Consider the following 12,743-nt stretch of genomic DNA (forward strand, 5'->3'; position numbering starts at 1 on the left):
CTAACTGACTGATCTGGGGGACTGAGAAAGCTCTGCTCAATATGAGTAAAATTCTATGGTTTTAATGAACTTAGGAAAGTAGTAAGGTCTCTTTTAAGTTGAGTTGGCTCCAGTTGACTTAATGGATATATTCAAGCCATTTTCTAGGCAGCACTATGAAAATAGTTTGTTACTCCATCTAGCATAGAGGGTTTTGGGGTGGGGTGGGGTGGTGATGGTTCTCAGTCTAGTGCACAATCCTGATATTTCAATATGATCTCAAATCAAACTTCTAAACGGGCCTGACATAGCTTAATTTTTCAAGATCTGCTAAGATCAGCTAGGCACTACTCTCTACTAGGACTTCAATGAGTTTACATGAAAGTGAAAGCTATGAAGTTCTGGGAATATATCTTGTGAACCTCAGTGATACTGACATCTCTGTGCATGTATAAAAGAGTCCACATGTGTGCTATTCTGGATGTTCTGTTGCAATTTAGTTCCTTCAAAAAGGGGAAATAGCATGGAAAGTGAGATAGTTTAAACGCATGATTTCAACATAGTTATCTTTTTCCATAATTTCAACATAATTCTCTTTTCCAGAGAAAAGAGTCTGATTGCTCAGATTTGTGCTTTGCACTGGGCCATTCTTTTGGTAGATGTAGGTCATAGGAGCTACGGTGAAGAAGGGAATATGGATTAAAGGGAGGAATTAGATCAGAGTTTCTCAATCTGAACAACTGTGAAATAGCTGATCTTCAACAAGTATGCTGGGAAACTCTCAGAGTTAAGATCCACATATTTTAAATATGTGGCTTTAATCAGGGTTTTTTTTCCAGCTAGTTTACTTTCGCCAGGCAATGCATATGGCCCTATACATACACTTTCCTTATAATATTTACTCCTGTCTATTTCCTTCACCAAGAGACATATTGATTTGATTTTCCAGATGCTCCCAAGGAGGTCCAGCTTGCTATTTTAAATGATCTGCCCATTAAGGAAGGAGATACCATCATGATGAACTGCTCTTTTGGCAGTAGTAAGCCCAATGATAATTGGTACAACTGGTTTAAGTCAGATCCCTCTATGATTGAATATAAATATAGTGGGCCAAATTTATTGACCTTCCCTGCAACACCTGGACCTTACAACACTTCTTATGAATGTGAAGTATGCAACAGGATTGGCTGCACTTCATCTCCAGTAGTCACACTGGAGGTCTTCTGTGAGTAATACGAATTCATTTACAGGTTTGAAATCTTGACTCACCAAAAGAAGGAAATATAATAATGGTCCCCAGAAGACATGGGGTTTTGTGGGGAGGAGAGCTAAACCACAATGCGTACTTAGAGTCAGGAAGTGGGATGGGAGGTGGCCTGAAAGTTGGTGTTCTTTATAGCAGAGTTTTCAGGCTTAAAGAGGTGTGAACTTGAATTCTGGGAACTGAAGTCCATAATCTTCAAGTGGCCAAGGTTGAGAAACACTGATCTGTGGGGATTCCTTCCTATGGAAATGGCCTCCTATGAAACAGGAGGGATGACACACATCCCCCTCATTCTCATGGATTTTCCAGAGACTCTTTTAAGGTTCACCGATGTAATTTTACTGTATTATAACAATTTGAATTCCTATTTTGTACCATCGGACTTTTCTGCAGTAGAATTAACACGGGTTATAAGGTGGCATCATTTTCCTGTGCTCGGTCCTAGATGAAATTATGGAAGGGGCAGGTCCCCTCCACGTGAATCTTTTTCTTTATTCTGTCTTCTATCTAGTTGCTCCCAAGGAGGTTAAAATTCTGCAAAGGCCAGAAGGGCGGATCCATGAATTTGCCTCTGTTTATCTGAAATGTGAAGTGGAAATAGCAAAGCCCACGGATCTGACTTTCAAATGGTATAAAAATGAAGAACTGCTGGATTTTACAGCCCATGTCCTGACCATCTTAAAAACAAATCCTAACCATTCAGGCATCTATCACTGTGAAGCTGAAAACAGCGTGGGCAGCTCACGCTCCCCAGCTATGACGCTGCGTGTACTTTGTGAGTAATCTTTGCTCATACATCTAGTTGCTATGCTTGAGACATCTTCAGTCATTAATCCATTCCATCTCTCTTTAAAACATACCTTTTATATTTTTCTTCTGGAAAAAATGAACATTTGCAATGATATTGCACAATAATAATAATAATAATAATAATAATAATAATAATAATAATAATAATAATAATAATAATAATAATAAAGTTGGAAGGGACCTTGGAGGTCATCTAGTCCAACCCCCTGCTCAGGCAGGAAACCCTATACCAGGGGTGTCAAACTCAATTTCATTGAGGGCCGCATCAGCATTGCGGTTGCCCTCAGGGGGCCAGGCGGGCATGGCCAGGGTGGGCGTGGCCTACTGGGTGGGCGTGGCTAGAGTGCGTATGGCCTACTGGGTGGGCGTGGTCAGCTCTACATCGTTCGCATCAAGGGTGCCTATGGGGGCCTGGGCAGGAGTGGGACAGATCTGGGGGTCTCTGGCAGAAGGAGGGTCTCTGGGCCAGGGCCAAAGCAGCGGGGGTCGTTCTCTCACTGTTTCCAGGACGGCTTCGCGGGCCACATGAAACCACTTCGCGGGCCGGATCCGGCCCCTGGGCCTTGTGTTTGACATGTGTGCCCTATACCATTTCAGACAAATGGCTGTCCAGTCTCTTCTTAAAAACTTCCAGTGTTGGAGCATTCATTGCTTCTGGAGGCAGGTTGTTCCACTGGTTAATTGTTCTAACTGTAAGGAAGTTATTTTTCCCTAAAATATGCATTCTCCTCATAATCTAGATCCTTTTCTGGAGCTGCCCTGAAAAATGCCTCTGGATATAAGTGTTATTTTAGGGGGACACTGGGAATAGCTTTAATTTAGCTGATGCCTTTTTCAAATGCCTCTCTTTAATTCCTGATCTTGTTGTAACAACTGATAATCTGTTACTCTTTAAGCTTGTAAAATCTTACTGACGTTTATCTTATTTGCTCACAAGGTAGCATTTACTTCTCTTTTCCCCCCATTATACTTGAAGCTTCAAAGCATTAAACTTTGAGGAACAGAAGAATGGATAAAGACTGACATGGAGGATGAAGGGGCCCCATTGGAAGGCTTGGACGAAGTGAAATGGAGAAGAGAAGAAAAGAAACAGAATTCATACCATTTTTTTTTTAGAATTTGGATTTATTTCACTTTACTTCCTGTGTTCATTTTAACTGTTACTTGAAAATGTTTGTAAAGAAAGAAGACTACAATTTTTTTAAAATAAAAAGGGCATTCTTAGAATCAGTGTTGGTGTGCTCCTTATGGTGCTAAAAACTAATAACTGGGTTCTTATTTGATGCAAAAGGTTTGCATCAAAAATGTACAGTATTACAGGGTTCCTCAAATTCTTCAGCTCGTCAACCCCGACATGAAGTTTCAGTTTCTTGATTCCCAAACATTTACTGAAATAATTTAATAAATACTACTTGAATCGTATTACAAATAACAACCATATGAACAATAATCAATATAACTGAAGGCTGATCTCAGTGATGTTGGACCATCCAACCCTGGGTAATGCTGTCTCACTAACAGCCATTTCATCTTTAGGACTAGGAGCTGGTGTGGAATTCTACAGAGATAATAATACTATACAGTGCTTTTTTTGTAAAAGAAAAAGATGCCGGAACTCACACATGTCATACAACCCGCCTTGCCTACCCTACAAGGTTCCATCCAAAAAAAGGTGCCGGAACTCCGTTCTGAGCGTTCTATGACAAAAAAAGCCTTAATACTATAACATCTGCCTATCCTATGTCTGTGGGAAGGACTTGATAGGTGGATAAAAACCCTGAAACCTTTCCAAGGACAGTGCAGCAGCTGTGGAGAAGAAGCAGATGGTTCCCATAACAAAGTGAAATTGTTTACATGGACTACGTGAGAGAGTGGAGGTTTGGCTGGAGAAATTATTGTTTAATGCTATGAACTGGTATCTGGGAACCTCAGAGTTAGTTTTGCTTCAACATTACCATGTAATGTATTCAATAAACAGTAAGATTTTCAGAAACAGGATGAACCTGGAGTTTTATCTGGATCCTCGAGTTGGACGTTGACATTCTGGCTGGCTATGCGATGAGCCATAATAATAAGGGGACTCAAAGGAAGACAAGAAAAGAACAACAAAAAAAGTGCAAGAAAAAGAAAACGAAAGAAATACAGAAATGACTTCCAAACTTTCTTTCATCAGATAATTATAATCTATTTGTCCCTTTATTTATCAACTGCATATAGAATCCCATACATTTACTGATCCCCTTTTGATCCTTAACTATGTATCAAACTATTTATCAAAACCACTAGGCCTTGGGGGCTGACAGTGAAAACTTTGGGGAACCTGAATCTAGTCATAGCCTTTCCCCAGCCTGGTCGCTGTTTGTCGCAAGGTCTGATCATTTGCCACAATCCAGTTAAGCATTTTGAAAATCTAATCCAACCCAACCCAGCTCAGAAAACTTGCAACTGCAGTTGCCAAAGAACAATTTTCCGAAGAGACATTAATCATGCAGTTAATTCAAAGGATCAAACATCAGGTCAGAATGTTTGAACTGCTCCCTTTTCGCAATTTCAGTATTTTCTATCTAAAATAGATATGGGAAGTGGGTACATTTAAATGGAAGAAAACTATTTGTTCACTGAACAGTTAAATCTAACAGTTCATTTCCACATCCACATGAAAAGAAGAACTGCTTCTGAACATCATTTATAGGTCGATAGTTTATTTTTGTGTTGAAGCAGTTGGATTTTTTTTTTGCTACTAACAGCTAGCACAGAAAGTGTTTTTTTTTCTTCCAAATTCCTCATTTTTATTGGTAAATGTGAGCTTTTACAGAAAGCTAAACATGGGTGTAAGGGCCTTTAGGATTATCTTATATTGCTTTTCCGATGGAATGAGAAATGTGTTGACTGAAGCTGGGGAAGAACTCCTTCTTAATATACTTATTATAAATAAAACCTCTATAGATCAGGTTGAAGCAGTCAAGACATGAAGATGGTGTGTATCTTCAGAGGTAAACATACTGTGTTCTGCACAAAAGAAATGCATTGAAAAGAAGAACCTATAGGGTACTTTTGTCTGTTGATGTGGTAGAAATTGTGCATCTTGGAATGACGATCCATAATTCATCCAGAGTCGCGTTATCAGGGAGGTGGGTGGCATAAAAATTTAATAAATAATAATAAATAATAATTATGTCAATTACTGGATTATCAGTTTTTTTAAAAAAACAAACAGGAGTTCCCCCTTTCTTCTATTTTAGAGCTGAATCTGCAATGTTCTTTTCTTTCATTTTCTAATTCGTAATCCAGTACTGTTGGATTTTTTAACATTATCCTTTTGTTGTCCCTTTGAGTCAGAGTTGGCTCATGGACTATTTCCTGTAGTTTTCTGAGCAAGATTTTTTTTTTGCCAGTGTCTCTTTTTTTTTTGCCAGTCCAAGGTCACCCAACTGGCTTTTGTTCCTATGGTCACACTAGAACTCATGGACTAGAACTGGCCTGGAGCCCATATTGCCTACAACTATTATAACAAACTGGCGCTGTTTTGGGAAACAGCATCCTGACAATGGACTGTTGAATTTCAATCATGTCATCCTGTGTTTCAGGAATACGGAAATGTAACCGAATCATAAAACTGAAGGTCATGTGAAGATCATTGAAACTAGCACTCTGTTAGTGGTTGAGCATCTTAGAGAGAGGGTCTTCCAGCTTCTCTTTGAAGACCTCTAGCAAAGGGAGAACTCATCATCTCGTGTGGCAGTCTATGGGGGCAGCCAGATATCCTTAGCTGGCCCGGTCTCTCTTAGGTTTACTCAAAGAAGAATGCTGTTCCCTGATGCTCGGCCCACCTTTTAAATTTCTGGCAACCACTAAACAGGGTGACTAAGTGCTCTTAAACTGCTTGAGTTAACCAAGATGTAACCGATGAAGCCAAGCTTGACCTTAGCGGATGCAACCAAATCGTGTGTCACCCAAGAAAGGCAAGAAGGAAGTAACAGTAACAGATGTGCAGAGCTTGGTGACACAAGCTGTTTGACCACCACAAAGAAGGAATTGCCGTGGTTTTTTTGTCTTGTGCTGCACTACTGGGAGAATGAGGAGCTGATACTTCAGAAGCAAGTCCAGAACCTCAATCTTGCAAGATCCGGTATGATCTACAAGGCAAGTAATGATCTGTGGATAGGCTTGCCTGTTTTATTTTCTAACTTCAATTTAGGGGCATGGGGAAAAAAATCAGCCTGATAGACACAAATATCACCTCGACTTTTGATTGATGGGATTGCTAGAAAATAGCTTCCAAAAAGAAACAGCTAAGAAATTGAGAACTAAACTGTAACAGAATCACCCACTGAGTGAAAAACCATTCTTATTTCCATAAACATCATTTTTTATATATATAAAAAATGTTGCAAACTTTAATAATGACCTATCGTGTCAGTTAGTGGTGCCTACAATCTGTTCTCTGCTCTCTTTCCCTAGGCTTAAACTCACAATGAGGTGTTTCTTATGGCTGCTGTTCCTTCCAGGTAATTGTTATAAAATTGTGTAGAGCAAGTGTCTGTGTGTGTGTGTGTGTGTGTGTGTGTCTGTGTGGGAGGGGGGAGGGTCAGTATGTTTTGTCAAGGGAAGAGAAGGGAATCTGGTTTACATTAGATTATAATGGCAGAGAGTTGTCTTGTGAAGCCCTTAGGGATAATTCAAGGTTCAGAACAGAAATCCTTGGAAAGCCAAATTGCCTAGTGGATGGGTAGAAATACCCTGTGATATAACATTCAGCATATTTACCAGTTGCATTTTCCAGCTCTGTTTTATTACTCCACTAAGATACTCTTTGCAAAAGATTTGGCTTCTATGAGGTTTTTTTTAGAACAGAACAGAATAACAGAGTTGGAAGGGAACTTTGAGGTCATCTAGTCCAACCCCCTGCTCAAGCAGGAAACCCTATACCATTCCAGACAAAGGGTTGTCCGATCTCTTCTTAAAAACCTCTAATGTTGGAGTACTCAAAGCTCCTGGAGGCAAGTCGTTCCACTGATTAATTGTTCTCACTCTCAGAAAATTTCTCCTTAGTTCTAGGTTGCTTCTCTCCTTGACTAGTTTCCATCCGTTGCTTCCTATCCTGCCTTCAGGTGTTTTGGAGAATAGATTGACCCCCCTCTTCTTTGTGGCAGCCCCTGAGATATTTGAACACTGCTACCATGTCACCCTAGACTTTCTTTTATTTTCAGCCTCTTCTATAACTAGGAAAGTTGGTGTAGATTTTTAACTTTCTGGGGTTAATTCGTTGCATTCAGATGCTTTGTGGGCAGGAAAAATAAATTCAATTTGTTCCATAGGGCTATTTTGTGATATTTTCATAATTTAATTATAGGATTTTAGGTTGTTGAGATTTTTTTCTTCTTTTCCTAGATAAATAAACAGTCATGAAATTCAGGCAGCTTTTGGACCATGGACAGAAATTTAATAATTTTCAAAATCTTTCTAGCATAGTGTAGGCAAAAACCGTCTCTTTGAGAATGTTATTGATATATCATATGCTTTTGCAAGCTTATCCCCTATTCTATTCTATTCTATTCTATTCTATTCTATTCTATTCTATTCTATTCTATTCCATCCCATCCCATCCCATCCCATCCCATCCCATCCCATCCCATCCCATCCCATCCCATCCCATCCCATCCCATTCCATTCCATTCCATTCCATTCCATTCCATTCCATTCCATTCTATTCTATTCTATTCTATTCTATTCTATTCTATTCTATTCTATTCTATTCTATTCTATTCTATTCTATTCTATTCTATTCTATTCTATTCTATTCTATTCCATTCCATCCTATCCTTATTCTTCTATTCTATTCTATTCTATTCTATTCTATTCTATTCTATTCTATTCTATTCTATTCTATTCTATTCTATTCTATTCTATTCTATTCTATTCTATTCTATTCTATTCTATTCTATTCTATTCTATTCTATTTCCTTATTCCTTATTCCTTATTCTCTCTTCTCTTCTCTTCTCTTCTCTTCTCTTCTCTTCTCTTCTCTTCTCTTCTCTTCTCTTCTCTTCTCCTCTCCTCTCCTCTCCTCTCCTCTCCTCTCCTCTCCTCTCCTCTCCTCTTCTCTTCTCTTCTCTTCTCTTCTCTTCTCTTCTCTTCTCTTCTCTTCTCTTCTCTTCTCCTCTACTCTACTCTACTCTACTCTACTCTATTCTTCTAAATTGATGAGCTTTGGGGTTGTTGCATTTTTCTTTTTGTAATGCAACTCCCATTGAGATTATCAATAGTTTCTTGGAAACTCTTTCCAACTTCGTGATGAAGGAACAGTGACAAGGATGGAAATCCAAGGCCTCCTTGGAGGAACCAAGTATGACCTGATCGTTGCATTTCTTTATGATAGTGTCACATTTTCTCCACTTCCAAACAGTGAGTAAAATCTGGGTTGAGGTGGAGTGTTTTCACTGTAGACATAAGGAAACACTACTGACTTGTTACTCTCTCAGTGCGTTTTGTTTTGAGAGGTAAGGAGATAGACCTCCTAACCAAATATTATTTGATTCTCTTTTCAGGTTCTCTAGGTCCTCCATTATCTTTAACACCCAAAACCTTAAGTGCTTGGGAGGGATCTTGTGTACTCATTTCATGCAAATTCGAAGAGGAGTATCTCAATCAACCTATCAACCAAGTGTCCTTTGCTTGGTATTTTGAGCCTTCATTTAATGATACCGTAAAAGATTACAGTGGAAAGCTCTTATACAGCAGCAGCCAGACTACAACTGCAGTCAGTCCTGAGTTTCGTAATCGAGTGAAATTCGTGGGAAATTTAGGAAGGAAAAACTGCAGTTTGAAAATTTCCGAGCTCCGCCCAAGTGACACAGGTGCTTATAAGATCAAATTTTATTGGAAACCTGGAAACTTTCTCACTGAAAAAAATTGGTTTGCTCAAGTTGATATTACTGTTCATGGTAAGTCCTTTTGAGAAAATTGTCTCTTCCCCCTTTTTCTCCATATCTTTATCCATACAAAAACCTTCCTTTTCAAAACACCACCAGTAAAACTTGGACTTGGAACTTCCAATATATAAATGATTGCAGGTTGTAAATTAAGACATAACTTTCAAAGGTTGCAATAAGAAAATAGTGCTTTCCATCTATGGATACTTCACGTACTCAGGTCTCCTAATTCAGCAGAAGGATGTGCTCAATAGATTGGTCATATTTTCTCAAGTGGAGATGAAAGATTGTTCAGAAAAATACCTTCCTCCTTACCGTGACTGCTTGACTGATGCACAATTATAATGTTTTGGCTTATTGTCCTTCCATCTTTCCAGTCAAGAGGTGCTCAGCCTGAGCCTTACTACCAGTGTGTGTCCTTCTCCAAAATGCTTTGGATGCAGAATCCAAAACCCCTTTAGATATTGCTGCTGAATTGTAATTTTTTTTGTCTGTGTTTTATTACACCGAAAAAAGTCTCTTTGCATTTTTCCTTTCTCGTAGTTTCCTAACTTCTACTTTTTCTGTCTTTTTTATTTTACAATGAAATTCGATTAAAAACATTACAGGTGGCATGTTGTTGTCAAAGGCTAAAGGCTAAATATAATTAGCTTGTATTTACATGTTACATAAAATTACATATTACATAAAATTGCATATTCATAATATTGCCATATTGTACAGGTAGTCCTCAGCTTACGACCACAATTAAGCTCGAAAAATATCCTTTGCTAAGTGAGGCAGTTCTGAAGGGAGTTTTGCCCCCTTTTACAATCTTTCTTGTGACCATTGTTAAGTGAATTACGACAGTTGTTCAGTTGTTAAGTGAATCTGGCTTCCCAATTGACTTTGCTTGTCAGACACTTGCCAAACGTGACACTGCAACCGTCATAAATATGAGTCAGTTGCCAAGCGTCAGAATTTGGATCACATGACCCTGAGGATGTCATAAGTTTGAGAAAAGGGTCATGTCACTTTTTTTCAGTGCCGTTGTAACTCTGGTCACTAAACGAATGGTTGTAAGTCGAGGACTTTTTATTTATTTATTTTTATTTATGTTTTTTTTAAAAAATAATTTTCTATTACTACATTGGATTAGTGCTTGCTAAATATCGTGTTGTGTGGGTTAATTTGTTTGCTTAATAATACAGGTTACGTTCTTAGTCTCTACCCTTTTTTCCCCAATGAATTATAATGTTTATTGGGGTAGCTGGGGAGGGGGTAAATTAAATATATATTAAATGTAAAAGGGTTATTTGGGCTTTTCTTTCTCCACTCCAGAGTTCAATCTCAGTACGTGATAAAATACTGGTTTAAACATGGTAGATTTCTAAATTAATAAATGTTCTCTTGAAAGAGCAATTCAACTTTATTCAACACCTACGTAAAATATTTTCTCTCTTCTGTTCTCTGATTTCAGAATCCCCTTCGGGACTGATAAAAACGGTGTCCCCAGAAATGCAAGAATACAGAGAGTATAAAGTGGCATGTTCAATACCTTATAGTTGCTTAGATGAGCCCATAACATTATCTATTCAAGGATTAGAAGATCATCGTGTGTGGTCCCCAGACGAGATCCCTAAAATCCAAACAGTACAGACTGAACTAGCTTTCAGGGCCAGTTGGAAGGACCATGACAAACAGTTGACATGCTTGCTAAAAACCCCTGATGGGAGAGAAATAAAGAAACCATTTGCAAAACTGAAGGTGAAATGTGAGTGCACAATGGGATAAAAACTGATGAAGGGTCAAGTGTAATGCAGGGGTCAAAATAGTCAAGGTGGTGGACACGATGGGCTGATCAAACCTTTGCCCATTTTTAAATGCTTGATGTGTTGACCACACCCTGAGGACATCCATGGAAATGGCAAAATATGGAAAGAACATTTTGTCTAATATGAACTCTGTTTGAAGGATTTGGGCCAACAATTCAAGTTGTTTGCTTTGGTACACAGGAGAATCTCCATGTGTAAATGGAATACCTTTAATAATCATGACCTTCAAAAAAATCCTGTCTCTGTTTTCTAGAATTTCAGGAGAAGGGCTATAGATTCCATACAGTGGTTGTGTATACACACACACACACATCACAACCAATTATGTAAAAAACTAGGAACTGCATTCAGAAAACTAGCAAGCTAGTTTGTTTGGTTTTAATCTCAGTTAGTTATAGTTTGGGCAGGAGAGAGACCTGCTCTGTTGATAAAATGTATTCTAAGTCAGACATATTGTGTGAATCCAGAAAAAACGGGTTTAATACAATATCTAAGTTAAGTATGGTGTTTATACCAAACTAATGGCTGTTGAGAAGCCTAAATTGCATGGCTTGATAATCTGATGCTTCATATAATAGTTTCATTTTTTCTGTGGGAGGTAAAGGTAAAGGTTCCCCCGCATATGCGTGCTAGTCGTTTCCGACTCTAGGGGCCGGTGCTCATCTCCGTTTCAAAGCCAAAGAGCCAGCGCTTGTCTGAGGACGTCTCCGTGGTCATGTGGCCGGCATGACTAGATGCCAAAGGCGCACGGAACGCTGTTACCTTCCCACCGTAGTGGTCCCTATTTTTCTACTTGCATTTTTACATGCTTTCGAAGTGCTAGGTTGGCAGAAGCTGGGACAAATAACAGGCGCTCACTCTGTTACGCGGCACTCGGGATTCGACCCACCAAACTGCCGACCTTCTGATCGACAAGCTCAGCATCCTAACCCACTGAGCCACCGCGTCCCACCGAATATTGTCTGTGGGAGACAATATTCTAAATTAGGTACATGCCTAAAAACATTCTGCAGGCTGAAAGGGAAAGAAGATTAGGTATTTTTGCTGAGTAAAAAGTATTTTTTTTAAAAAAAATTGTTTAATGTCCACTCATCCTTGACTCTGGGGATCTCTATGAAATCGAAATGAGTTGTCTCTATGAGGTAACTATAATTCTAGAAAATTTAATCTTAATCATGCTAATCAGTTTCTCCATCCCTTTTGCTTTGTATTATTTTAATTCTGAGTCTTGTTTGTTTTAGATGGTCCCAAAGGAGTTAAAGTGAATGCTGATCCTGGAGACACAGTCCGAGAAGGAGACAAGCTCACTCTGGAATGTATAGTTAACAGCAGTAATCCGGCTGTTTATTCTTATTGGTGGTTTAAGAATGAAGTACCTTGGAATGATCAGCAGTTCGGCTTCAGAAGGGAGTTTGATAGTTTAAAAGAAACAGATTCTGGCAGTTACCATTGTCAAGCTTCTAATGAGATTAAAAGTGTCTACTCTGAAAGACTGACAGTCGACGTCCAGTGTGAGTTTATTAATTGGTTCTGCTGACCACCAATTCTCTCTTAAGGCCTCTTCACTGTCCAGTTCCTCTGAAGATATTTTCATCTGCCAATAAGTCAACCCTTGAATTTTTAATTAAAATGCCATGAAAAATGTGTTACCTACAGATAAGCTGACTTTAGAAATGTTCGTATGTTCTATTTTCACAAGTGGTTTATCTGTGGACAATCCATGGATTATCCAGTTTTCATGGTACTTTGGGTAAAAATGTGAGGGCCAGCTTATCCTCGGATGGGCTTGAATGTAAGTAGATGCAGAATATATGGGCACTTTAAAAACATATTACTGTATATACTTGTGCACAAGCCTATCTGCAGATAAACCAAACACAATTTTTCAGTGCCTTTTGGCACCTAAAAGTCTCAGCTTATTTGGAAATATATATAATACGTTC

At 38.8% G+C, this 12,743-nt stretch overlaps 1 protein-coding gene across 1 annotated transcript in view; it reads left to right on the forward strand.

The window, feature by feature from the left end:
• The window catches only part of LOC310644808 (hemicentin-1-like), a 38,013-nt gene that overhangs the window by 11,829 nt on the left and 13,441 nt on the right, over positions 1–12,743 (forward strand). Inside the window, exons 10-15 of the mRNA XM_083370116.1 lie at positions 929–1,204; positions 1,755–2,022; positions 6,515–6,561; positions 8,603–8,998; positions 10,446–10,739; positions 12,042–12,311. Of these exons, the coding sequence (XP_083226242.1) occupies positions 929–1,204; positions 1,755–2,022; positions 6,515–6,561; positions 8,603–8,998; positions 10,446–10,739; positions 12,042–12,311 (1,551 nt within the window). The remainder of the gene's footprint in view (positions 1–928; positions 1,205–1,754; positions 2,023–6,514; positions 6,562–8,602; positions 8,999–10,445; positions 10,740–12,041; positions 12,312–12,743) is intronic.

This window comes from Vipera ursinii, assembly GCF_947247035.1.
Source record: "Vipera ursinii genome assembly, chromosome: 9".
Lineage (NCBI taxonomy): Eukaryota > Metazoa > Chordata > Lepidosauria > Squamata > Viperidae > Vipera > Vipera ursinii.